The 27951-nt window shown below is 47.0% G+C and overlaps 1 protein-coding gene across 4 annotated transcripts in view; it reads left to right on the forward strand.

The window, feature by feature from the left end:
* Positions 1 to 26505, forward strand: part of IRAK2 (interleukin 1 receptor associated kinase 2) — a 61622-nt gene extending 35117 nt beyond the window's left edge. For 3 of the 4 annotated variants that reach the window (XM_025884958.2, XM_025884959.2, XM_025884961.2), the window contains 10 exons: positions 3181 to 3281; positions 5408 to 5602; positions 5687 to 5751; positions 8441 to 8555; positions 10123 to 10232; positions 12357 to 12552; positions 16518 to 16580; positions 19403 to 19603; positions 23959 to 24250; positions 25372 to 26505. In XM_025884958.2, the coding sequence (XP_025740743.1) occupies positions 3181 to 3281; positions 5408 to 5602; positions 5687 to 5751; positions 8441 to 8555; positions 10123 to 10232; positions 12357 to 12552; positions 16518 to 16580; positions 19403 to 19603; positions 23959 to 24250; positions 25372 to 25484 (1451 nt within the window). In that variant the 3' untranslated portion in view covers positions 25485 to 26505. Of the gene's footprint in view, positions 1 to 3180; positions 3282 to 5407; positions 5603 to 5686; positions 5752 to 8440; positions 8556 to 10122; positions 10233 to 12356; positions 12553 to 16517; positions 16581 to 19402; positions 19604 to 23958; positions 24251 to 25343 lie in introns of all 4 variants that reach the window. The other variant, XM_025884960.2, reaches the window with a different exon arrangement.
* The last annotated feature ends 1446 nt before the right edge of the window (positions 26506 to 27951 follow it).

A 27951-nucleotide genomic window follows, 5' to 3' on the forward strand; every position in this document is an offset into this window, starting at 1 on the left:
TGAGCAGCTCATTAAACAAACTCACAGAGCCGGACTTCAGAGACGAGGGCTTTAATGGCTGATGCCAACTGTCACAAAGCCGTAGCTCTAGGAGAGGCCGGCAGGCTATCCGTCAGAATCTCTCATTCTGCGTGTAGTTCTACCAGCTTTGGGACTCCCTGTGTGCCAGACTGACCTTAGTGCTTTGTAACTGTCATCTCGTTTATTTAGTCTGGACAAGAACTCTACAAGGAATGGGCTTTTATTGTTCTTTGTGCATCTGAGAAAGCCCAAAGAAATGAAGTACAGGTCACCCAAGTTCAAATCTTCGTAATGGAAGAGCCAGGACTTGAGCCTATTTCTCTCTGATACGAAGGAGGTGGGGAGGCTGTAGAGGCAGCTCCTCGGGCAGCGCCAGGGCAGGATGTAGAAAACCTCCCATCAGATACAGCACCTCCCCAGTGCTCTTTACTCCTGCCTTCAGCCACACAGCTCAGCAGGACGAGACTCAGTGTATTCTGCTTGGGAAAGCAGACATTCCAGAAAGATTTCCGTAGGAAATGTTTTTTCGTAAAAGTTTTGGCACATGGAGCGTGAGTGCTTTGGAAAAGACGTGTGTGAGGATGAGTGTCTCCCCTGACCCAGGGCTTCCACTAAGCGTTTACAAAGCAAGTCTAGTTCTTACCTGATTTGTCAGCTTTGTGGCGTTGGCTCAAATCCCATTCCTTTTTCCCCCAAAACCACAGGGATAAGGAGCCTCTCCTTCAACTAGTAGCCTTCATATGTCACAAAAGCAGACCTTAGTGACACCCTCCCAACCTCAGGCGAACCCCGGGCATCAAGCCAGACCAGAAAGTCATGGTTAATGTGAGGCCGGTGCTGGCCTGGGAGTCACTGGGCAAAGGGAGAGGGAGAGGGACCATCTGCTCACTGAGAACCCTACCCCGAGGCCAGCTCTGGGTCAGGCCAGGATAGGGCAGAACTTGAGGGAGGAAGCAGAGGGAAACGGAGCCACCATGGAGCAGTGGTCCCCAGGGCGTGGAGCCTGGCTCCCCGTGGTACAAGAGAGCATGGATGTTAGAAAAGATGTATGTCTCATGCACAAAAAACTAGGGATTTCAAGGCTAAATACATAATGTGTGAATTAAAGTGGACTGAAAGAGAAACATCAAGTCACTCACAGTGAGGTGGCGCAGAGACACAGCCAACAGTTAGGAGATGGATGAACATGACCACAGTTTCGGGACCCAGGCCAAGCGTACTGGGAGCCAAGGCCAAGAGCAGGCAGGGCACGGGTAGAGGCAGCAATGGAAGGGAGCCTTTCTGCAAGGCAGGGTCCCTGGGCCTGCCAGCAGAGACCTGTATTGGACCAGGTCACCTGAGAAGCAGGAGGATCTTCACAGGACAAAGGCCTGAGCGAAAATGGGGAAGATGCGGGGCGAAGCTGGAGGAGGCTTGGGGTCTGGGGGAAGGAGAGAGGGTGGGAAAGTGGGTGGGAGCGTCCTTAGGGAGATCAGGGCCCTGGGTCTCCCCTGGGTCTCCCCTTCTTCTCCCCTCCACACTCAGTCACGGGGAGCAGCCCCTGGGAAGCTTAGGCAGATGTGGGGATGGATTTGAGAGAGTGGCATGGCTCTAGTCTGCTATCTAGACGTCTAGAACAGCAGACTCAGGGAGAGAGGCTTAGGGTGCCCCTCCTCTTGGGCTCTGTGGGGATGAAAGAGCCTTAGCCTGCATTAGGTGAGCTTTGTTTTATCAGCTGCCTGGGTTAGTAGTTTAGTAAGCCCGATTCTAGCTTCATCAGGTTGCTATTTTCAGTTTTCTGAATTAAATTTTCTTTTATGGCCAGAGTTGCAGATTAATCACTCATTTCTTGATGTTATAAACCAGAAATACCTGAAGCAGGTGGATTGGGCCAGCAACCCTGGGGTCAAGGCCAGGTTCCCTTGGAGGGCCGGCACCCAGTTACTCAGAGGCCATCCCAGCCATGGGGCCACCTGGGTGTTTGCAGATGGTGACATCTGAAGCTTCTGCTTCTGGCTGAGGTCTGCTCCTGCGTGGATCGGCCCCCACAGCTCATCCCTCATTCTGTCTCATCCCTGGCTTGCACTCACTCTAATTCATCCAACTCCAGACTGCCTCGTTAGGGTTCAGGTTAATCTTTTTCTGGTGCCCCGTGAAGAAATGTCACCTCTTTAACCTGGCTTTTACCTGACCCCAAACTACTCTTCAAGCCTTCTCTCTCCTGAGTCTTCTTCATTCACTAAGGCATTAAGAGCACGGACTCCAGGGGCACCGAGTTGGCTCAGTCGGTTAAGTGGCCAACTCTTGATCTCAGCTCAGGTCTTGAACTCAGGGTCGTGAGTTCAAGCCCTGCATTGGGCTCCATGCTCCGCGTTGGGTGTCCTGCATGGAGCCCACTTAAAAAAAAAAAAAAAAAGAGCATGGACTCCAGAGCCATTGGCTGTGTGCCCTTGGAAAGGTTACTCCACTTCTCTCTGCCTCCGTTTTACCATCTGTAAAAAGGACATGGTAATGGTACCTGTCTCCTAGGGTTGTTGTGAGGGTTCAGTGACTTAAAAAAGTGACTCATTTAGAGCAGGGCCTTGTGTAACATCAGTGTTTGCTAGCTAAGCCTGCCTGAGTACTTTCTGGGCTTGCACGCTCTCATGCCTCTGCACAGCCGGTCCCACTTCCTCAATGCCTTATGTCCACTTTTTGAAATCCTTTGTGAAACCCTCCTTGGCCTCCCAACCTGCTTTCGTGGCCTCTTTGCTGCCTCTGCCCTTAGAGGCTGGTTATTGCCATTGCTGCTGCAATGGAGTTTTCTGGAAGGCGGGCTCCATAGCTAATCACCTCTGTGTCCTTCACTGCTCCTTGTTTGGGAGGTAGGCCAGCGTAAGGCTTGGAAGTCACATGGATCTCCATCTGAAGCCTGGCTCTGCCACTTACTGACTGTGTGGCCCTGGGCCAGTAGCCACCTCCAGTGCCTCCATTTCTCCCCCCACCCCGTGGGAGTCATATATGGGACCAACCCATGGTTGTTACAAAGTTTCCCTGAGCTAGCTCGTGAGGAGCGTGCAGGCTGACACCTGGGGGTGTCAGGAAATAGCAGGTGTCATTAGTGGCAAAAATGTCTGTGGAGTGAAGGAGAAACTGGTGTGGGAACCGGTTGAGAACCCCTCCTGTCTTCCTCCTTTCCAGGGCCCGCTCCAGCCAGAGCCAGCCTCCTGCCTCCTTCCACAGATGCCCCTCATTCCTTAAAAACCAAGTTGGTTGACTTTCCTGTTTCACCTGATTCAAAGGTAAATCTCCCCTACCCCCGGGTGATAGCCCCCCATCCCCACGTGGCTCTTCCTCAGAAATGCAGTGTGCTGGGGCGCCTGGCTGGCTCAGTCAGTAGAGCTTGCAGCTCTTGATCTTGGGGTCGTGAGTTCGAGCCCTACGTTGGGTATAGAGATTACTTAAATGAATAAACTGGGGGGAAAAGAAGTAATGTATTGGGACCAATGTGGGGGCCAGGGGTTAGGGGGATAGGGAGAAAGGAGACTTGTGGAATTACTCTAGGCTTCTAAGGCTAAATGCAGGCTATCAGTGCAGCTAGGGCCTGGGGGCCTGGGGTTGGGGTGACTGGAGAGGGTGCACTTTTACATGAATACATGTTTTTAATGAGCTTTTCCATTCTTTGTGTTTAAATGAGAGCTAATACATGGCATCTTTCTCCCTCCAAAATATATTGGTTACATTTATACTAAGTCATTTGCTTACAAACTACCTCTCTTCTAACCTTTTCCCACCCAATTCATGTCTGAGTTATCCTGAATTTTCAATGACAGGTCCAGGACCACAAAGGCACTCTTGCCTTCATGGGTCTTTTCTTTCCTTCATTAAAAAAAAAAAAAAAAAAAAAAAAAAAATCAAGGATTATATTTTACAATTGCATTGGCACAAAGATGAACCTAATCCAAGCTGGATTAAAAATTAAAACATTTTCTTTGACTCTAAAAGTTCATTTTTGTTCTTCTGGCTTTAAAAGAAATCAAAACGTTTTTGTGGGCCTCCAAAACTGTCCTGGGCAGGGTGCCTGGCAAAAAAGCCAATGCTGCATGGGTCTGGTTGATGAGATTCTTCCATAAAGGAGATGGGCACTTAAGCATGTTTTTTTTTTGTTTGTTTGTTTTTATAATTAATAATTTTCAAAGACAATTTAATAATTGATAGAATGATCATGGTATAATGTTAAGTGAAAACATCAGAGGGGCGCCTGGGTGGCTCAGTCATTAAGGGTCTGCCTTCGGCTTGGGTCATGGTCCCAGGGTCCTGGGATCGAGCCCCGCATCAGTCTCCCTGCTCAGTGGGAAGCCTGCTTCTCCCTCTCCCACTCCCTCTGCTTGTGTTCCCTCTCTTGCTATCTCTCTCTCTGTCAAATAAATAAATAAAATCTTATAACTTTTGGAAGGGTAGGGGTGCCTGGGTGGCTCAGTCATTAAGCGTCTGCCTTCAGCTCAGGTCATGATCCCAGGGTCCTGGGATCGAGCCCCACATCGGGCTGCCTGCTCGGCGGGAAGCCTGCTTCTCCCTCTCCCACTCCCCCTGCTTGTGTTCCCTCTCTCGCTGTCTCTCTCTCTGTCAAATAAATAAATAAATAAATAAATAATCTTAAAAAAAAAAAGTGAAAACACCAGAAGTCAAAACTATGTGTATGGCATGATCCCAATTTTAAAAATAAATCCCGTGTATCTAATTTACAAGAAATACCTTAAACTTTCATAGCACTTCAGTGGATAATGGGATCGTGGATGGTTTTTTCCCCTCTAATTTTCTCAAACAGCCTGTAAGAGCATAGATAGCCTTAAAAAAAGTTAAACTTCTGTGCACCTGTTTTTAAGAAGGTACGTGACTGAAGCAGAGCCGCTTTTCAGAGGCTCACACAGAATCACGTTTGGTTGTGTGGACCTAGGTCCTGCTTCCCAGCATGTATACCCTGTGTAGGACCCCAGGCACCAGTTCAGCCCTTGACCAGCTCTGTGACCTCACCTTAGCTCTCTGACCTCCTTGGTTCTCACTTTTGTAAACTGGGGAAAAAGACAAAACAGAAAAACCTAGCCATGTGCCAGGAATATTCACATTTTAGTTAATCTTCAGGATTACCCTCCAGAGTACTATTGTTATTTTCATTTTTGCTGCTGTGGAAATTAAGGTTCAGAGAGGTTAAGTTACTTACTCAAGGTCACAGAGCCAGTTAGAAGCAGAGCTGGGATTTGAGCTGGCCCTATCGATGTCTTATAAAGGACTGTTTCTCCTCACTGGACAAGATGAACTCCTCCACCCCTTCAGCTTTGATGATCTAAGATTCCCTGAGGTAGTAGGCAAAAAATATTTTCCATGTTAATTCCATATTAATCTCCATCTCTTCTGTCTGCATTCCCAGGACTTTAGCACCTCCCTTCCGAAGCAGGAAACACTTGTGAGCCAGGCTGAAGATAGCCTTTTCTGGAGTGAGGCAGACGTGGTCCAGGCAACTGATAACTTCAACCAAAACCACAAAATCAGTGAGGGCATCTTTGCTGACATCTACAAAGGGCAAAGGCATGGCATGCCATTTGTCTTCAAGAAGCTCAGAGAGGCGAGCACTTCTTTGTTTCTAGTAAGGGGTGGAGGCTATATTGGGTGAGGCTGGATTTTCATGTTTCATGGTCTTTTCCCACAGGTGGCCTACTCAGGTCCAGGACTGGTCGAAAAATTCTTCCAGGCAGAAGTACAAATTTGTCATAGGTAAGCCTCCCCTTTGGAAAATACTTTGCTTAATAATGATAACCTTTATATAGTGCTTCCTGTGTACCAGGCATGTCTTAAGTACTCCACATGTAAAAATGCATTTAATCCACACAAGAACCTTGTAACGTAGCTGCTGTTAGCAGCGTTATTTTGTACATGCACAAACTGAGGCCCAGAGAGGTTAAGTGTCTTGTCCAAGATCGCACAGCTAGTAAGTGGCAGAGCTGGACTTTGAACCTAGGTTGGTCTGGCTTCATAGTCCGTGCTTTCTCTATGAAGCAACTATATGCATAGATTAGAATTATCAAAGAACCTTGGCTCACTTGGCCCAGCTCTTTCCTTCCAGGCTGGAAGAAATCTGTTTCTATCCCATTTTTCTGAGATGGGCAGAGATTTACTGTTTCCAACTCTCATGGCAAATCCATCTTAAAATGGTATTGCTCCAGAGCAGGGGTTGGCAAATGATGCCCTTTGGCTAGATCCGGCCGTGCCTGTGTGTGTATGGTCTGATTGCTAAGAATGGGTTCTCCATTTTCAGAGGGTTGAAAAAAAGAAGAATGTTTCACGATACATGAAATGTACACGAAATTCCGATTTCAGTGTCCACAATAAGGTTTTCCTGGAACACAGCCATGCTTCCTTATTTCCGTCTTCTCTATGGTTGTTTTTGTGAGATAGGCACGGTTGAGTAGTTGCAACAGAGTCCGTATTGACCTACAAAGTCTAAAATATTTACTACCTAGCCCTTGGCAGAGAGATTTTTTAAAAGATTTATTTATTTATTTTGAGGGAGAGAGAGGGGAGGGGAAGAGGGAGAGGGAGAGAGAGTCCCAAGCAGACTCTGTGCTGAGCAAGATCACTACCCGAGCCAACCCCTAGAGTCCGACGTTTAGCTGACCACGCCACCCAGGTGCCCCGACAGAGAAATGTTGAGCCATAAAGTCTTGAGCAATAAAGACCTGCAAAAGTCATCCTCAAACCTGCTCATTTTACAGATGGGGAAACTGAGGCTGAGAAGGGCAGTGAACCTGCCTGTCCCAGAGCTGGCAGGGGACTGGAAAAGAGAACGGGAAGGACCTGGGGAGACTTGCCCTGGCTCTGCCGTCACTGACTGATGAATTTAACAAAGGCATATTGGGCACCTGTCGGGCGCTGGACGCCAGCTATCATTCAACCTTGGCAAGTCGCTCTCTGGGTTTCCTCTGCCAGCATGCGGCCCTGGGCAAGGAATGCATGATTAGTGTGGAGTATCTTAAGAAATAAAGAAAATCATAAATAAGAAAATAGAAATCACCTGTTTTCTGTAGCACCTATAAATAACTACTCCTGTGTTAGTAATTCGATATATTTTCTTTAACCTTTTCTCTATTCATACGTGTGTATGAATAAACACACACATATTTAATAAAAAATGAAAGTATAATTCCCCTTTCCATTTTGGCAAAGTGCCTTCCTGGAGTCAGCAGACACCCCATTCACTGACTGGGCAAACGTGAGTCGTCAAGGCCTTTTTTGGCTCTAGGGAGAATACACAGCCCCTGCCTTGGGAATGGTTATGGTCCAGAAGGGACTGAGTGTAAATGACTCTCCTGAGTGTGAAAAGTGCAGTAGGATGGCCTGGGGAGAGTGGAGGAGGGCAGGAGGGATTGGGCAGGAGGCCATCACGATAGTCCTGTGGAGCATCCATCAGGGTCCGACTCAAGGTAGAGGAGGGGGGAGTGAAGGGGACAGTTGGAAGCTATTTATGATGGTGAATGCTGACTAATTAGATGGGGGAGGTAGAGAGGTTTCCAGGAAACTGCATGGAGACTGCACAGGTGCCCTTTGTTGAGGTAATAACTGGGCACAGGGGCGGGTTTGGGACTTGTTGAGTCTAGGGTGTTCACCTAGAGGATCAGGATGCAGATAGACATTCAGGTCTAGAGCTTAGGAAGGGGCTCCAAGGAGAGATTTGGGGAGTGTTCCCCATAGAGGTGGGAGATACCTGGAGACACAGCTGATAAAACAAAATGATGAGCTGAGTCGGGGGTACTTAGGTTTCAGAGGAAGGCAAAGGAGGAGGGTCTTAGTGAAAAAAGCCAAGAGAGAGCAGTCAGAGAGGTAGGAAGAGCCTGGAGGGAAAAGTGACTCAGAACCTAGCAGAAGAGGATTTCAGGGAAGAACCCAGTCCTGGGGGTCCAACAGACCTGCAATCTGATCCTGCCTTCCCTGCTTACTGCTCGTGATGGTGAGCAAGTTCCTTAACCTCTAACCTCTAAGGTAGGGTAAGTTTGAGCTCTTTGACTTCAAGCTTGTTGAGGGCAGGCAGTTTTCATCCCTCTATCCTGGTGCTGGCCCTCAGGGGTCAGAGCATTTGGTACCTGGCTGATCATGACTGTGAGCAAGTTCCTTAACCTCTAAGGCTCTGTTTCCAGAAGATGGGGTGGTTAAGATGTTATGTGCTGCAGAGCAGTGAGGTAGGGTAAGTTTGAGCTCTTTGACTTCAAGCTTGTTGAAGGCAGTCAGTTTTCATCTCTCTACCCTGGTGCTGGGCCCTCAGGGGTCAGAGCATTTGGCACCTGGGAAGTCACTGGTGACCTCACTGGGGTACAGGGGGCAGAAGAGGGGTGGGAGGTGAGGAAGTGGAGCAGTCTTTGTTTCTCCTTTCTGTCTGACTCCTCACCTCTGCACTAATACCTGATTTCAGATGCTGCCACCCCAACATCTTACCTCTGCTGGGCTTCTGCACTGGAAATCAGTTTTACAGCTTGATCTACCCATACATGGCAAATGGTTCTTTACAGGACAGACTCCAGGGTCAGGTAAGGGGCTGGGTCATGGTCAGAGAACAGGACCAGGTAGCATCCAGTTAGGGATTCAAGGTTTAAGGGCTTCCAGAAGGGAGAGGGGCCACCCAGAGAGAGAAGTTAGGTTGGGATAGATGAGATCTGGCTGAACATCTTCAGGTAAAAACCTATAAAAAAATTATTTGAGAAGAGGCTTTTCAAGAGCAAGACAAAGGTATCCCACAGTACTAATTTTATTTAACATTGTTCTGGGGGTGCTAGTCAATGCAATAGGACAAGAAAAATAATTAAGAGGTAAAGAGTGTGGAGAAGTAGAAGCAAATTTTTATTTGCTAAAAATGCTACTCTATTATATGTCTATTTGCTTGTGTCTTTATGGGCTATCTCTGGAAGTTTACAAAAAACTGGTGCTTTGGCTGCCTCTGAGGAAGTGAGCTAGGTAGCTGGGGCATGGGACAGGAAAGGAAATTTTACTATATACCCTTCAGTACCTTGCACATATTATAGCAGGTGAGCATAATACCTATTAAAATTACAGTTTTAAAAACAAACAAACCTCCTTCCCATAAAATCGTGAAATAGGGGGAAAGATTTATTCCCCAAGAGAATTACTGCTTCCCTTAAAAGAGACCAGACAAAGCAGTATTCATAGTATAATAATGATTGTTAGGTTTGTTGTGCTCTTGCTGTGTGCGAGACACCACGGTAAAGGTTTTGCACATGTCCCCTTCAGGCCTTGCTACAACTCAAGAGGTATCCCCCGTTTTCCAAAAGAGGAGTTTCTGGCACAGAGAGGCAAAGTGACCTGCCCAAAGGAACACAGCTGACAGGTGTCAGGGCTGGAATTTAAACAGGGTTCATGTGGCTCTGGATTTCAGAGTTTTTGAGAGGGAACCTGTTAGCAAGGCCAGCTTTTAGAGGATGTGGGGCCTACGACAGGACTTGAAAAATAAGTTGTGATTGAGCCTGGAGTTTCAGTCTTAGAACAACAGTGGCAGAACCTGGAGATGGTGGGGGTTTTAGCTCACCCCATAATCCCCATCAGCCCCTGTGAAGCCTCCCCAAATACACATAAAATTGGCATAAGGCCCACGTGCTTGGTGTGCTATCACAAGCTCCTTAGCCCCTCTCCCAGGCGTACCCTCCTAGAGGAAGATTCCAGACCTGCCACTGTATAGTCATGCTTCAAAACTGCAGGTTATCGAGCACCCACTGTGTGGCAGGCACCGTGCTAGGGGCATACCATATACTCATATACCATATGCTCCCTACCATATCCTCCTCTGAGTCCTTAGAGCAATCCTAGAGAGGCATGGGGATTAACATTTCCATTTTGTAACTGAAGAAGAAACTGAGGCTCAGAGATGTCGAGTGTCTTTCCCAAAGTCACACAGCTAGTGTGTGTCTGAGCTGGGATTTACATCTAGGTCTTCTGATGTCGGAACTGGTACCCTGCCGGTACGCCGTGCTGCCCGATCTCTGTTGCAGAGGATGTGAAGGTCTGGAGAAGAGACAGGAGGTCGCTGGGACTTTGAAAAGGCAGAGGTGTGACTGTGTCTCCCCCTCTTTCTCTTTTCCTTAGGGAGGTGCAGACCCCCTTCTCTGGCCCCAGCGTGCCAGCATCTGCTCTGGGCTGCTCCGAGCTGTGAGGCATCTGCACGGCTTGGAGATCATCCATGGCAACGTCAAGAGGTGAGAGCGGTGCCCTGGACCCTGCCAAGGGCCTGCGCTGCGGCGCCGAGCCGCACACCTCCCTGCGCCCCTTCCTCTCCCTCTTCCTTGGTCTCTCTTCTTTGGATTGCTCTCCCCTCCTCACCAACCTTGGATCTCTTCTCTCTTTCTTTGTTATTCCCTCAAAAATCAGGGTTTCTGCTGTCCCCACACACTGCCCACCTGTCACCATGCTTGTCTTTTTTGAGCACCCCACACCCTTGAGGCCTTTTACTTCCAACCCAGCAGCTGGTCTGGACCCGATCCTGGAGCTTTGGGCCAAGCCCCCTAGGATTTTGAGCTCCCCGCTCAGAGTCTTCCTGGACACCCACCCCCTGCTTATGTATCTGTTTGGCAAAAGCAACTCATGTCAGGGAAGCTTCCTGCAGGGTAGGCGTGCAACCCAGTGTCTTAGCACCGTGCTCCCAAGAACAAGAGAGTCCTGCCTGTGGACTGGCAGCATGGGGAGAGATTCCAGAAAATACCAGAAAATCTGGCAAAACTGACCTTGAAACTGTAGAACTCATACTTTCTCAAAGTTCTCTATTTGGCAAGTGGAAGCCTAGTCCTCTTTCTTTCTCCCCGATTTTTGTCTGATTGCACAAACAACTGTAATAGCCAGAAAGGAAACGAAAGGGTGAGAGGTCATTCTGGCGCTGGTGCCCTGACTCATTGCCTGGCCTCCCTTTCTTCAGCACCCGCCCACACAGAAGTCTTAGCCCCAAGGGAGCACTGTCACCTGCTTACCAATTCATATTTTCTTTTTTACCCCTTTATTTAAACTGGGCAAATCTTTCCGCATGTTGCATGCCATCATTTTTAGTGACTTTTTAGTTTTCCGTTGAAGGGATTGGCCCATAATTTACTTAACCACTTCTAGCAGTGGATATTGGACTTAATGTCTGGGTTTTTTTTTTTTAAGATTTATTTATTTGGTTGGTGGGGAGGGGCAGAGGGAGAGAGAATCCCAAGCAGATTCCACACTGAGCATGGAGCCCGATGCGGGGCTTGATCCCACGACCCTGAGATCACGACCTGAGCCAAAACCAAGAGTTGGACACTTAACCTACTGCACCACCCAGGTGCTCCTGATGTCTATTTTTTAAACAACGATTTAGGGTTAGTTTATTTTTTTTTAAGATTTTATTTTATTTATTTGAGACAGAGAGAGAGCACAAGAGGGGGTAGGGTGAGAGGGAGAAGCAGACTCCCTGCTAAGCAGGGAGCCCAATGTGGGACTTGATCCCGGGACTCCAGGATCATGACCTGAGCCGAAGGCAGTCGCTTAACCAACTGAGCCACCCAGGCGCCCTAGTTTGATTATTTTTACACATGTAACTTAGTTGTGTTCTTGCTTGTTGTCTGTTTTTTCCTTTGGAGTACCTTCTGAGAGTGTTGACTCCCATAGGTCAGATGCCTAGGTCCAAGAATATTTTTATTGTTCTTCGTATTCCCCATGCTCTGGGCAGGACCAGTCACAGAGGATGGTGGCATTTAGACTCGAGTCAGTCGGGCCAGAGCTGGGGTCAGAACAGTTTCAGAGGGGACCAAGCCTGCATAGCCCACGGTCTTAGCAAGCTGCAGTTGATGAGGGTTTGACATCTGTGGGGGCCGGGAAGGCCGCACCTTGTTGGCTACCCCAAATGCCATTCCTGGGGCAGCACAACTAATCTTAGCTCCATCCTCCTTTGCTGGTGGGAGTGGGTTGCCACTCCCTTCCCTTACCAGGACTGGCTCAGAAAATCCAGACGGTGGGTCTAAAGTGACCCTTAACTTGCCGGGGCCAATGCTGCTTATCATGAAGTTGTTTTCCAAAAGGCTCTCCATGGCAACCTCTTCTTGTCCAGCTCCAAGTGAGAAAGTTCTCTCTGCTTTCTTTCTTTTTTTTTTTTTTTTAAAGATTTTATTTATTTATTTGACAGAGAGAGAGAGCGAGAGCAGGAACACAAGCAGTGGGAGTGGGAGAGGGAGAAGCAGGCTTCCCAGCGAGCAGGAAGCCCGATGCGGGGCTCGATCCCAGGACCCTGGGATCATGACCTGAGCCGAAGGCAGAAGTTTATCAACTGAGTCACCCAGGCGCCCCTCTCTCTGCTTTCTTTTCCACAGCTCCAATGTTTTGCTAGACCAAAACTTCACCCCCAAGCTGGCTCATCCAGTGGCTCACCTGTGTCCTAACAACAAGAGGTCAAAATATACCATGATGAAGACTCACGTTTTCCAGGCCTCTGCTGCATATCTGCCGGAAGATTTCATCAGGGTGGGGCAGCTGACAAAACGAGTGGACATCTTCAGCTGTGGAATCGTAAGAGCTCCCTTCTCTGCTTGGCCTTGGGCCTGTCCTTATTTGTCCTTCCCACAGCTCCTTTGTAAGCAGAAGATATAATAGAGGCCCCTAGATAGAGTCCATCAAAATATAGTAGGGGTTGGCAAACTATGGCCCAGGGCATATTTTGTACAGCTTATAACTAAGAATAGTTTTTACACTTATAAAAGATGTAATAATACTGCTTATAAAAGAAGAATATGTGGGGCGCCTGGGTGGCTCAGTCATTTAAGCGTCCGACTTCGCCTCAGGTCATGAACTTGGGGTCCTGGGATTGAGCTCCTCGTCGGGCTTCCTGCGGTGGGGAGCCTGTTTCTCCCTCTACCCTCTGCCCCTCCCCCTGCTCATACTCTCTCACAGATAAATAAATGAAATCTTTAAAAAAAAGAAGAATATGTGACAGAGATTTGGTTTGTGGCCCACAAAGCCTAAAATACTGTCTGGCATGTTACAGAAAAAGTTGCCAATCCTTGAAGTATAGCAGCTTCTGTGAAGCTCCTTTCTTCTCTGTTTCCCAGCCAGCCAGCCAGCCAGCCATCTAATTGTCTATCCAGTTGTCTCTTCGTTTTGTCCATCCATCTGTACAGTCATCCATTCAACTCTTTATCCAATATCCATTCATTCAACTGCCACTCGTCCATTCAGTATCCACCTATGCATACCCCTCCCTCCTCACCACCACCGTCCTGTCATCACTGTGTGCTAGGCAGTTGGAATAAAAATATCACTAAAACACAGTCCTTCCCCCAGGATCTCATGGTCTGAGTATAGCAGTCTCCAAAGTACATTCTATGGAACACCCTTGAGGTCTCTGTAGGTTTGATGTATTTAAAGGGTTTTGTGGCCAAATAGGTATGACCAATGCTGGGTTAAGCAGAGTCAAGCAGATCTCTTTACCACAAAATTAATCAGAGACTTTAATATGGTAATGAGCTGTTAGTCTAATTTAATTGTGAATTCACCACAGCTCGGCAAATGGTACGCAGCACTTCCCAAATTCATTTGACTGTGGAACTTTGTTTCCTCAGTCTCTCCACACCAGTGTCCCATGGAACCCAGTCTGGGAAATGCTGGCTGAGAAAAGCGACAGTCTTTGGCTGGCCTTTGCCAAGAGCAAACAGCTGCCTCTTGGACCGTGCCCTCTCTCTTCCTCTCTACCCTCAAACTCTGTGCTTCTTCTCTCTCTACTCTGTCTCTTGTCCGTCCACCTCTCCCCCTAGTGCCCTCCCGAGCCACCTTCTGCTCTGATCCTGACCTCCAGATGCCAGATTCTACTTCCTTCTGTCTCCCATGGGATCTTCTGGTTTCCTTGCCCCCATCAGCTCCACTGTGAGGGGCTCAGTGAAGCTCAGTGGGGCTAGCCCAGGCTCCTGCTCTTCTAAAAACCAGCAGGACTGAACGCTGAGGCTGCCAGGCAATCCAGTGTAGAGCTTAAGAGTGTGGGTTTGAGTCCCAGCTTAGTTACTTTCAGCTGTGTGACCTCGGGTACCTCACCTATAACTCTGGGCTGTTTTGTCCTCTGTAAAATGGGATAGTGACATATATGGAGATTAATAAGATAATGTATACAGTTAGAGTACCCTACACTTATCAAGATGATTATTGTTGTGGTATTCCTACCTTCACACTCACTCCTGATTTTTGTTTACCCCTGACTTTTTTTTTTTTTTTAAGAGAGAGAGTGTGAGTGTGAAGAGGGGAGGGGCAGAGGGAGAGGAGAGAGAATCTTAAGCAGGCTCCAGGCTCAGCACAGAGCCCAGTGCCAAGCTCGATATCACAACTGAGAGGTCTTGATCTGAGTTGAAACCAAGAGTCTGAAGCTTAACCGACTGAGCCACCCAGGTGCCTGCTCTTTTTTTTTTAATTTTATTTATTTATTATAGAGAGAGAGGGAGTGTGTATGGGGAGGGGGAGGGGCCCAGGGAGAGAGAGACAGAATCCCAAGCAGACTCTATGCTGAGTGCTAAGCCCTGAGCCCGATGTGAGTCTCCATTGCACGACCCTGAGATCATGACCTGAGCTGAAATCAAGAGTCGGACGCTCAACTGACTGAGCCACCCAGGCGCCTCTTGCCCTTTGACTTTTTAACTCAGCTCTTGCTGTAAGAATTTTTAAAATTAATTTATGCATTCCATGCCCACTGGCTCCCTTCACTCTCAGCTCAGCCACTAGCTGACGGTATGATTTTGAACTCTGATTCCTCCTGTTGGGAACACTGCATTTCTCAGTGGGTTTTTGTTTTTTTTTTTAAGATTTAATTTATTTGTCAGAGAGAGAGAGTGGGAAAGCACACACAAGCAGGGGGAGCGGCAGGCGGAGGGAGAAGCAAGTGTCCTGCTGAGCTGGGAGCCCGATACGGGACTTGATCCCAGGACCCTGGGATCATGACCTGAGCCGAAGGCAGACGCTTAACTGACTGAGCCACCCAGGTGCCTCTCAGTGTTTTTTTTTTTTTTTTTTTCTCCCCCAAGCACTATATGACCTCTCTAAAAGGTTCAGCGCAGAGCCTGCCTGTGGAAGGGGCAGAGGGAATGTGTGTTTATTCTTTTTCCCTTGTTCTTCCCTCCCTTCCTGGCAGGAGCTGGTTGGGAATCCCTTTTCAGGGTGCGCCCACCCACTTGCTGCAGGGTGCCCTCTGCTGCCCCCTGCTGGCCACTGCCGATCTGTGATTAACCCAGCAGGCCCTTCCTCTGGGGATGGAGAATTTCTTGGCAGTCAAGTGACTGTATTCTGACTTGCTTCGAGGGAGGTTGTGGGAGAGAGACTTGAAGCGAAGGGTGGGGTGCTCACTCCCTTATATTCACAACCAGCTCACCATTTACCAGGTAAGGATGCAGGCTCAGATTTTTGTCATTTAGTGATTAAGAGAGTCAGAATTTGAACCCAGGCAGGCCTGACTGTAGAGCCCTTAACCACTATGCTCTGCTGAGAATTTCTGTTCAAAGCAGGTTTCCCCTTTATTAAGACATGTATCGTGGTTTGTCAACGTTGTGGTGTCTCACACTGGTGCAGGGTTGTGCTCCTTCTGTGAGTGGGTGAATTAATGAACAGATCATGTGAATAAAGTCCTAGGAGGAAACATGCTTTAGTTGTTGCTGAGACTTTCTGTGTAGACTAGTCTTACATACATGGATTCCTCCTTTCCCTGAGATTGACGTAGCAACGCCTGCTTACCATTTTTTTTTTTAAGATGTATTTATGTATTTATTTGTCAGAGAGAGAGAGAGCACAAGCAGGGGGAGCGGCAGGCAGAGGGAGAAGCAGGTTCCCCGATGAGCAGGGAGCCCGATGCAAGACTCCATCCCAGGACCCTGGGATCATGACCTGAGCCAAAGGCAGACGCTTAACCAACTGAGCCACCCAGGCGCCCAGCCTGCTTACCACTTCTGATGGGTTTTTAAATGAAATGATCGTTAAAATATAGTGTGTGTGTGTGTGTGTGTGTGTGTGTGTGTGTGTGTAGATACATGTATATATAGAAAAATGTGTATATGTGTATGTGTATATACACATTTATATATAAATATGTAGTATGTGTGTGTAAATATACACATTTACACATACAAATATTTATATATACATACATATTTTTATATAAGTATATAGTATGCGTATATAAACATACATATTATATATTTATTTGGATATACTTATACATGCAAAACTGACGGTAATACGCACACGTTTGGTTTTCCATCCTCCCTGACTTGCTATTCATTCAAACCTTCTACTAGCAGCTGGGTGGTGGTGTGTTTAGTTAGGAGGAGGTATTTAGTGATATTCCCATGTTCCCAATTTGGGGCAAGTGTCTGTACTGGTAAATGGCAGAACCGGGCCTGGAGCTCAGCCTTTGTTACTAAGAAGAATCGTTGCTCTTGGCCCGAATCTCCTGCCTGAACTTTTGCATGAGTGTCTGAACTGTGCTAACTGCATGTTCTCTCCAGGTGCTAGCTGAGGTCCTCACTGGCATCCCTGCAATGGATAACAACCGAAGCCCCGTTTACCTGGTAAGGGAACCAGTCACTTCTGGCTCACAGCTACTGGGGGGGGGGGCTTTGGGGAGGGGGGTCAGGAGGGCAAGCACCTCCACTCTACCCATTTTACAGATGGTTATGAGGTCTCAGTCTGCAGTTTGATTTGCAAAGTAACCTTAACCTCTCGCCCTCTTACCAGTCAGCCAAGTTCATGATAAGAGAACTCAGAATGTTTAGGGGAATCCCGTTTCTTCTCTCTACACATCTGGCAATCAAATAGGATTTGTCTTCAAGTTGGTAAAAGTCAGCCCTCTTTAACAGGTTCCTATAATAAAAGCAATAATTTTCATTTTGTGGGTTCAAAGAACTATCATTCACATATATACACATACAGGGTCATTTCAAAAATATAACAGCAGAGCCAGACTCTGTGTTTGGCACTTTACATATATTATCTTTCTAAGTCATCACAAAATCCCCCCGAGATTGACAGGGTCATGACGTTCACCTGCCCTTGAGACAAGCAGGCTCTGAGGTTCACCCGAGATCTCAGCTTTGCTAAGTGGCAGAGCCGGACTTCCACATCAGGTCTTCTGGACTGCAGCTCCTGAGTTCTTAACCCCGACACTATGCTGACTGTTTAATTCTCATGACAGTCCAGCTATATGAATTCAGGATTATTATCATCCCCATTTCGCAGATGAGAAAACTAAGGCCAAGGTGAAGAGACTTGTGTCACGCCCCCCGCCTCAGTGAGATCAGTGGTGGAACTGGGATTTGAACCCATGTCTTCTGCACAGTTCCAAATCCTGTGAAAGCTTTACTCCTCTTCATCAGTTTGAGAGGAATCACCTTTCTTGACTTGAGGGTTGAGGCCATTAGATCAGCTGGCTTTTTTTGGTGACTGGGCCCCCAAAACATCCCCTGGGCCCTGGGGTGGGGAGCTGAAGGCCTTCCTACCCACAGAAAGTCATTCCACTTTTGGAGACTGGGCCCCCGATATTACAAAGAGGTGGGTTTCGGCACCTCAGATGTGGTTTGGGGCAGTTTGAGGTGGTTTCTCATATTCTGACAGTTTTCTTGGGGTGAATTCCCTAACAGTCCTCTGGGTCTCCCTGGATGAACGTCGCAAGAGGAATCTTTTGAGATACTTATGTGAAATTTCCTAGAAGGTGTTTTTGTTAATGGTTTCTAAAAATGTGGAGGAAGGGGCGCCTGGCTGGCTCAGTCAGTGGAGCATGCGACTCTTGATCTTGGGGTCATGAGTTCAAGCCCCATGTTGGGCGTAGAGTTTACTTTAAAAAAAATGTGGAGGATAGAATTTTTTTTAAAAACCTTAATAAAAAAATGAAGATTGAGCATGTTATTAAGATTCAAATCAGAGATGAAAACTGCTTGCACCTAGGGGTGGGAGGAAGCAGGCCTCTCTTCCACCCTCGGGGGAGTGTTTTCCGAAGTGGCCACGGTGTTTTCCGAAGGTCATCGGGTGGTTTCCATCGAAGTTTAACGTGGGTGTACCTTCTGATGCGGTCATTTCACGTACACAGAGGGACACATACATACAAGGGAGGAAAGAGGGACACGGCTGTTCACTGTAGCATTATTTATGTCAGGAAACAGCTACAAACAAGTAAAATATCTGTCAGCTGGGAGGTGGTGAAGGAAATTACAGTATAATCACACACCCTGGTAATTCCATGAAATTGTTTGTAAATAGGTTTATAATGTTTATAAGTAGTGAGAATGAAGTGTATAACGTGATCAATTTTGACATATGTATATATCTGTGAAATCGTCACCTAGTCATGTTTGTGACCGTGCCTGCTACCCTGGACGTTACCTCTTGTCCTTGGTAATTCTGCCCTCCCAGCCCCTGCCAGCCCCTGCCAGCCCCTGCCGCCACTGATGTGCTTTCTGTCACCGCACGAGGTTCCACTCTCTGGACTTTCATATAAATGAAATCAGAGAGAGTTGGCTCTTTTGGTGTCTGGATTTTTCCACTCAGCATGGTTATTCTGAGATACGTCCCATGCTCTTTGTGTGGGTCCATGGTTCATTTAGTTTTGCTGAGTAATGTTCCATTGCAGGGATGAGCCACCGTGTGTCCACTCATCTGTTGATGGACATTTGGTGTGTTCCCAGTTTTTGACCGTTACACCTGTAGATGCCAGGTACTTTTCTGTGCAGGTCTCACTGTGGACATGTGCGTTCATTTCTGTTGAGGTATAATTCACACTTGTGAGGTGTACAGAATGGTATAAATTTTGGAAAGTGTGGACAGTTATGTAACCAACACCACCATAATCTAGATATGGAGTATTTTCATCATTCCAGAAAATTCCCTTGGGCAACTTTATAGTAAGTCCCTTCTCCCTGCTTCCTGTTCTTATTTCTTTTTTAAAAAAATTTATGTATTTACTTATTTATTTGACACAGAGAGAGAGAGAGAGAGAGCACAAGCAGGCAGAGCGGCAAGCAGAGGAAGAGGGAGGAAGGCTCCCTGCAGGGAGCCTGCTTCTCCCTCTGCCTGCCGCTCCCCCAGCTTGTGCTCGTTCACTCTCTCTCAAATAATAAATGAAAAAACGTGTGTGTGTGTGTATTTTAAAGCATATCCCAGATATTATGTTATTCCACCCACTAGGGGTTTGAAGCAGGGGCAAGACATAATCAGATTTATGTTCTGAAAAGATCTCCCTCCCCAGGCGCCCCGGATCCTTGCATTTCTTTCTTAAAATCCCGTTTTCCTCGAGGTTTTGCAGGTCTGGCGCCGTCGCGGGGGCGGTTGGGACACCAGTGCGGTGCAACCCCGCATCCCTGCAGCTCACACGGGGGTGCTTATCCTCTTCTTCCCGCAGAAGGATTTACTCCTCAGTGCAGTCCCCAGCAGCAGCCCCTCGCAGTGCGGCAGGAAGACCGGCGTGGAAACGGTGATGGCTAAGGAGATCTGCCAGAAGTACCTGGAGAAGGGAGCCGGGCGGCTGCTGGACAACTGCGCCGAGGCCTTGGCCATAGCCGCCTGCCTCTGCCTGAGGAGGCGGAACGCCAGCTTGGCTGAGGTGAGCCCCATTCTCCGCCCGCCCTGGCCATGGGCCCTGCCCTGGGTCGGGTGGGCCTCCTGTCCTGGTGGCCGCATGGTTCTGCTTTACCAGGAACTGGGGTATGGCTCAGGGTTGAGGCCTTTACCTAGAAGTCGCTTCATAAACCAGGGCTGTATTTGGTTGCAAGCAACAGCTCATATTGGAGCTCATAGAAGCCAAGTAGGGAAGCGAAGGGGTAAGGGTAGCTCAGGGGCCTGAGGGTGGTGTGCTGCGGGCCTTGGGGGGCCCAGGGTCCCAGGCTCAGATGTTAACGGAACACTGCTTTCTCTGAATCGGCTTGATTCCTCCTCTCTTGTCTGTAGACTCCCTTTTCCTTGCCTCTACCCTCTTGGCTAGGGGATATGGCTGTCTGTATTGTTTGTATGTTATGGTTCTACCCCCACTGGGCGATCAAGTCTCCAGGTCCCAATTCCAGTTTCTCATTGAGAGAGCCTGTTTGGCCTACCTAGAGTCGGTAGTCCACCTGTTGGCCAATCAGGTAAGGTGAGGGGAGTGGGGTCCAGTATATAAACCTAGTGGTCAGGGGGTCTACCCCAGAAAGACGGAAAGGGCTAAGTCCCAGAGGAAGGGAGCATCTTTAGCCCCTGGGCTTAGGCAGATACTCCAGAAATCAACCACATTAGGAGATAAAACATTTTCCTATGGATGCGGTATAGAGTGGTGGTTTCCATGGTAACAAGTGTAAATTTGGGCACCACTGCTAGATATTTCTAAGGACAAAATAGCTGCCCGAGAGGATTCTTTGAGACCATCTAGCTGAGTGATTTTCTTTTTCTTTTTCTTTTTTTTTTTAAAGATTTTATTTATTTATTTGAGAGAGAGAGAGAGAGAAACAGCATGAGAGGGGAGAAGCAGGCTCCCCGCTGAGCCGGGAGCCCGATGTGGGACTCGATCCCGGGACTCTGGGATCATGACCTGAGCTGAAGGCAGTCGCTTAATCAACTGAGCCACCCAGGCGCCCTAGCTGAGTGATTTTCAAGTGGTTTCTGGCAGAGAGGGGTGCCTTGAAGTTACCTCAGGAATTGCTTTCGTCAGCAAGAGGGTTTGGGGAGCTGCAGGCCCCATGCATGACTACCACCAGACACCCCCTTTCACTTCACATAATCATATTGGATTCTCAGTATTTTATCTGAGGGAAGTTTTAGTAGCGGGAAAAAAAAAATCTTCAAACACCACTGCTATAGCCCTAGCCTGCCATTTTCTAGGAAGTAAAGTTCCAAAGAAGAGAAGATGAGGCCACAGAGTGAGTTTCTGTCAGAGCCCTCTGGACTCCTGTTTCATTCCCTTGTTCACCATCTTGCACTATGACGTGGCAGGAGCTAGAGACCCTCGACTCAAGACCCAAGTCATTGTTCTTCACCTGGGGTGTTCCCTAAGTGCCTGAGTGGTACAGCACTCAGTCAGTCATTCAGCACTTGTGTGCTGGGCCCTGGGGGATAAATCTGTGAAGAAGGCAGGCCCAGTTTTACTTTCCTGGAGCTCTCAGACAATGCACAGTGATCATCTAGGTGAGGAGCATTGGGATGGCATGTGATGGGGCCCCACCCAGGGGGACTTTCCCTGAGGAAGTGATGTGTAAGCAGATAAAGAGCAATCCAAGCAGATGGAACAGCTCATGCAAATGGCCTGAGGTGAGAGAAAGCCTGGCTTGGTCAAGGGTCTGAAAGGTCAGAGTGGCTAGAACAAAAAGTACATGGGGAAGAGTGGCTTGTGGTGGGGCTGCTGAGGAAGGAGGAGCCCTGTAATTGAGGGCTTTGCAGGCACAGTTAGGATTTTGAGGAAGACACTAGGGGTTTGAAGCAGGGGCAAGACATAATCAGATTTATGTTCTGAAAAGATCTCCCTCCCCTAACCACTTATTCCTCCTTTCAGGCTTTCCTCTCTTCATTTATTTTGTTCTTTTGTTCATTGTCTCAGTTAAAGGACACTCAGAAAAGCTGCTATAATGAGGAGACTCCAAAATTCAGTGTTTTAAATGAGATAGAAGTTTATTCTCTTTAGCTTAACCCCTTGACTGTAGGGAGTTCAGAGCTGATGTGACAGTGCCACTTTATTGGGAACCCCAGGTTCCCTTTGTATTGTTGCTCTGCTATCCTTACTGTGTGGCTTCCAGTTCAGAGTCTAAGACGGCTGCTCTAGCTCAGGCCATCACATCTGCATTCCAGCCACTGAACAGGGGGTTAAGAGAAAGAGAACACACTCCCTACCTGCCCCCTTTTTTTTTTAAGATTTTATATATTTACTTGTCAGAGAGCACAAGTAGGGGAAGCAGCAGGCAGAGGGAGAAGCAGGCTCCCCACTGAGCAAGGACCCTGGGATCATGACCTGAGCGAAGGCAGACTCTTAGCCGACTGAGCCACCCAGGCATCCCCATTCCCTGCCTTTTAAAGGTGTGACCTGGAAATGCACACATCACTTTTTCTCACACTCCATAGGCCATAATCTAGTGACATGGCCACACATAGCTTCAAGGGAATGTAGCTTTTAGCTTGACAAATATTTATTGAGCATATACTGTGAAGATTTGTCTCAAGAGGTGACATTTGAACTGGACCTTGAAGGATGCGGAGGTATTTGTTGTGTAGAATAAAGGGGATAGGGCATTTGAAGTATACAAAGAGGAATGAGAAATTGTCCTTGCCCTCAGTATTTCACAAATAAACTAGGAAGATGAGAGGTCATCTGGGTCATGAACTTGAAGACAAGTAAGCCTAGGGCCAGTGGTCAGCTCTGCTATCTACTGGCTAAGCAGCCTTAGACAAGGAACTTCTCTGATCTTTATTTTAAAAAATATTTTATTTATTTATTTGACAGAGAGAGAGAGAGAGAAAGCACAAGCAGGGGGAGCAGCAGGCAGAGGCAGAGGGAGAAGCAGGCTTCCTGCTGAGCACGGGGGAAGCAGGGGGGACTTGATCCCAGGACCCTGGGAACATGACCTGAGCCGAAGGCAGACGCTTAACTGACAGAGCCACCCAGGCACCCCAGCTTCTCTGATCTTTTAATTTTTTAACCTATAAAAACTCATTGTGCATTTTGTGTCAAAAGTTCTTTGTAAATTGCAAAGGTGCTGAGCAAGTGAGATGTGTCATTGTTATTAAGGGTATGCTTGTATGGGCGCCTGGGTGGCTCACTTGGTTGGGCAGCTGCCTTTGGCTCAGGTCATGATCCTGGAGTCCCGGGATCGAGTCCTGCGTTGGGCTCCCTGCTCGGCGGGGAGTTTGCTTCTCCCTCTGACCATCCACCCTCTCATGCTCTCTATCTCATTCTCTCTCTCAAATAAATGAATAAAATCTTAAAAAAAAAAAGGGTATGCTTGTATGCCCTTTGTGTGTGTGTGTGTGTGTGTGTGTGTGTGTGTGTGTGTGTGTGTAAAGAAGACATTCCTTCCCTGACTCCTTCTGATTTCCTAACCTCCCTAATTAGAAATGCCCTCAAGGGCAAGTAATATCTATATTACTTAGGGCATTTCCAGTTCAAAGTGATAGAACTCAGGTCAAACTCTTAGTCTCTCTCTCTCTCTCTCTCTCACACACACACACACTCACACAGCAAGGGAGATTGGGAGGGAGTATATGAATGAGTGAATGAACGATCAATTAATGAATGAATCTATTGGCTCATGTAACCCAACAGCACACAGGACAGGCATTGCTAGGCCAGCTAGACGCAGGGTCTCCACCAGCAAAGGTTCATTTATCTGTGTCTCTGTGCTTGTGTCCCACTTCTCCATCTCTTGCCCCTGCTTTATTCTTTATAGGGGTCTCCACTTTTTCCTACTGTGAATGGGTTTTCTTTGTGGGTGGAGAGTCTGGGTCAACCACTAGAAAGGAATCGGGAGTCCTTCCTCAGCAAGCTTTAGGTAGAAAAATCCCAGAGAAGGATTCTAATTGGCCAGCTTGGGTCACGTGCCCAAACCTGGATCATTAATGTGTCAGAGGAATGGGATACAGCGATTGGTCCATCTTGGTCATGTGCTCTCATCTATGGCTAGGGTGGATGGGGGCAAGTTCAGCTCTGTTCAAAGGGCTTTCGCTGTTCTTCCAGACAAAGCAATAAGAATCAACATTGGATTCTTCATTGTTTTTCCAGAGGCCTGGGATACCTGTAAACTTTTTGATTTCAGAAAGAGGTTTTTGTCTTGTTTTGTTTTGTTTTAAAGTAGGCCTCCATGCCCAGAATGGAGCCCAACATGGGGCTTGAACTCACAACCCTGAGATCAAGACCTAGCTGAGATAAAACGTCCAATGCATAACGGACTGAGCCATCCAGGCGCCCCGATTTCAGAAAGAATTGTTGTCTCTCCTCTCCCCAAGGTGTGTGGCTCTGTAGCGGCTGTGGAAAAGCAGCTCAGAGGTCAGGAGACGTTGCTCCCTTTGAGTGGGCTTTCTGAGGGCACAGGCTCTTCCTCCAATACCCCAGAAGAAACAGACGACGTGGACAATTCCAGCCTCGAGGCCTCCTCCTCCATGAGGGTAGCACCCGGGGCTGGGGCTGCCGCCTCACTCCCTTCAACAGAGGATGGAGAAGGCAGGCTGCAGGTGTGTGTCGGAGTGCCGGCAGACTCCTTCTCTGTGGCCTCTGCCAGGCTGGAGCCTCCCCAGGATGGTAAGCGTGGGGAGATCTGAGTGCATATGCAAGCTCATTCATGTGTCTCTAACTCAGCCCATCATTTATTCCTTCTATTGCTCTCATTCATGCCTTCCTTGATTATTCAGCCATTCACCTACCAGCAGACTGCACACAAAGAAACCTCGGATGGGGGTCATCCTTGATACCTCCCTCTCTCTCTGGCCCCTTATGTCCAGTCCATCACCTAGTGTATTCATTGGCCTAAATATCTATCAGCTCCATCTGCTTCTCTGCATTGCCTCGCGCCCCTCCCCCCTTAACTAAGCTACTGTCCTCTTGCTGGATGACCACACAGCCTTCCTGTGTCCTCCCTTCCTTGTTTTTATTTTTTATTTTATTATTTTATTTTAATTTTTTATTTTCAGAGTTTTTTTTTTTTTAAAGATTTTATTTCTTTATTTGACAGAGAGGCACAGCGAGAGAGGAAACACAAGCAGGGGGAGTGGGAGAGGGAGAAGCACGCTCCCCGCCGAGCAGGGAGCCCGATGCGGGGCTCGATCTCAGGACCCTGGGATCATGACCTGAGCCGAAGGCAGACGCTTAATGACTGAGCTGCCCAGGTGCCCCCAGAGTGGTTTTTGAAAACAACTCATGCCACCTCTTATTTAAAGCCCTTGTGTGGCTCCCCATTGTACTTAGGGACCAAGTCAAAACTCTTACTATCTCTGTCTCTCCTTTCCAAATATTCCAGGCTTCCTTCTGAAATAAAAATTTGGGAGGCCTTTTCAATACAGTGTCCCTCTCCCCTAATAAACATGGCTTAATGAATGTCCCAGGCTTTACCATTCCTATTGCTCCTCCTCCCACTGGGAGGAGAGAGGAGGGAAAAGAAAGAGGGGGTGTAAATGTTCATCCCAACCTCTCCCATCCATGGAAGGAGTATGGAAGCCCCCTCCTTTCAGAAAAGTGGGGGCAGGTGGTGGGACTTCACTGCAAAGGCAGAAATAATGAAAATGCTCATTATGCTCAGGGCTTGATTCAGAAATCTGATTTAAGTGAGAAACTGAGCAAGTCTGACTTTCTAAGAACTATAATAATAGTAACTATTTCCAGATGCCTTTTGTTGAAGATCTTTCTTTAAACTTTCTGAACATCAGCTACAGAGACTTCACAGAGAATCGAGATCAATGAGGCCAAAAAGAAACTGATGGAGAATATCGTGTTCTACAAAGAAGGGAAACTGGACAGCATTGAGCTTTTTGGCCCCTGATGACCAGAGCACAGCTTATCCTCGATTAGAAAGACAAACACCAAATCAAGAAAAAGATCTGAGGCAGAATCATAATCTCCCAGGAAATACCAAACGCCAGCTTTCCTGGACCAGGGAGAGAAGCTTCCATCTTGCCAGAGTGAATTAGGGAAGAAGGGACCTCAGCTTTTTAAGACACAAAAATCCATGAAGTCATCGTTCTTTCTGGGATTTGTCAATCAGAGCTGGGGATCAGGAGACCGAAGTGGAAACCCTGGTCCATAGGCCCAGGATGTGGGCAATTTTGTGGTTTTGGGATGTATGTGGTAATACTGTTACTCAGCTCACACCCCTCAAGAACTGAGGGAGGATTGTCAGTTGCACTTTCCAAAGTTAAGTCTTCTGGGTCCTATTTGCCGACAACCACCTGCAAACTTCCATGGCCTGAAAGATTCTCAACTTGTGTCCCAGTACAGTTCTTCATTCACAGTCTGGAGTTTACAAATGCCAGACACCTGGCAAAGAGCTCTGCAGGTTTTCCACGTCTCTCTCAGAAATCTTGTAACCCACAGATATTTATTTAATGCCTACTCAGCACCTTTATTGTCCCATCCCACTAATGCTAATATTTTTAGTGGAGCTTTTATTTTGAGAGTATGTGTTATTTATGGGTGAATGAAGAATCAGAGAGCTAGTTTTATGTCCAGTTCTGTTGCTATTCAAATCAATTATTTAATTTCTGGAACTTTGGTTTCCTTGTAAGTAACACCTGTTCATTTTCCTTCCTTGGTTTGTTGGAACAGGTGAGACATGGTTATAGAAGTACTTTGAAAATGCCCTTATCCTTTTTTATAAAATAAATACATTAAACATATATTTCTGCCATGTACCTAAGGTTTATGCACTGGGTATTTTTCTGAAAAGTCATGTTGCAAGTATTTTTGTGAAACAAATGCTATTTTAAATTCAGTGTGTCCTATTTTAAATAATCCTACTGTAGTGATTTTTTTTTTGTAAAATAAAAATACATTTGTAAAGTCAACAGATCTCTTGCAATTAGTTTTGTGTCCAGATGAATTTGTTTGGAAAAGGGGCTCTGGGCCCATGTTAAGGGGGTATCATGGAGTGCCTAAGAGTTGGGGGTGGCTATAAATGTTGGTGTTAGTAGCTTTGTGATCTTAGGTCAAGTTAGGGAGTTACTCTGAGCCTCTGTTTTTCATCTATACAATGGGGAGAATAAAAAGTACCTGTTTCCTGGGTTTGTCAGGGCAAAGGGAAGATCTTGCTTCATGAAAGCATTCAGCAGTCCCCAAACAAGATCAGCTTTGTACTGATATGTAACAGAGCTGGGTGGGCTGCGGTCCCAGCAGACCGTGATCTGTACCGACACCCGTTTTAAGCTCTGGTGGCTGTGAGGATTCAACTAGAGTGTGTTACATGCCACAGACAGGACCCAGCATGTGGTAAGCCCCTTACAGTTATGAGTAGGGTGCTTTCAGGGCTGTTTGAGCAATAGAGGGCTAGTGCCAATAGGGTAATGGTTATCCAGACATACCTGCATTTCCAGACCATGGCTTCATACATTTGTGGCAAGGTCAATGAACCACTTCTGTCAATCTACAGACCTTTTCCCCTCAGCAAGCTGTAAAAACGTACATATACATTTCTGTATATCAATTCCAGGGGCTTATGGGCACTGTGATGCCTTTCTATGAATCCTCAGAAGGAAGGCCTTTTTTCTTTTTTTAGTTAATAAATGCACATGACCAAAAAAATCCAGTAGTACAAACGATTATGTGGTGGAAAGCAAGCCTTTTTTTTCCACTGGGATTTTAGTGTCTCCCTTCTGCCCACAGGCAACCACTGTTCCTAGTTTGGGGTATCGTTCCAAAGATGATGAAAATTTTATCTTTTTGCTTAACTAATCTAATCAATCATTAGATTTCCGAGTTAGATTGAGCTGAAGACAGTTGGAATTTCTGGCTTCAGCATGGGTATATGTTTTCACATCCTTTTTGGCCATTCTTCCTCAGTAATACTTTTGGATTACTTTAGTCTTTTTGCCTGGTATTCCTTTCTAAGGATATTCCATAATTTGTAGGACTAGCTTCCAATGCTAGATTTTGAGGTGGTTTTTCATTCTTGTAACTTCAATTGGTGCTGCCTTCCAAAGAGGTTGTACTAATTTACACTGAATCAGGTCTGGGAATGCATTTCCCCACATCCTCAGCTACAAAGAGTATTATCATGCTTTTTGATCGACAATTAAAAAAATTTATGATTTTACTTGTATTTTTAAGTGACAAAGGTGGAGCCATTTTTGTAATTTGCATCTGTTGGTTCATTTGTGTTTCCATTTTATTTTTTTAAGGTTTTATTTTAATTCCAGTTAACATGTTTCCATTTTAATACCTAAGTATCCCATAAAGAAAGTTTCATCAGGTGCCTGGGTGGCTCAGTAGGTTAAGAGTCTGCCTTGCGCTCAGGT

This window comes from Callorhinus ursinus, unplaced genomic scaffold, assembly GCF_003265705.2.
Source record: "Callorhinus ursinus isolate GAN/ISIS: 27379988/994484 unplaced genomic scaffold, GSC_fseal_2.0 scaffold15, whole genome shotgun sequence".
Lineage (NCBI taxonomy): Eukaryota > Metazoa > Chordata > Mammalia > Carnivora > Otariidae > Callorhinus > Callorhinus ursinus.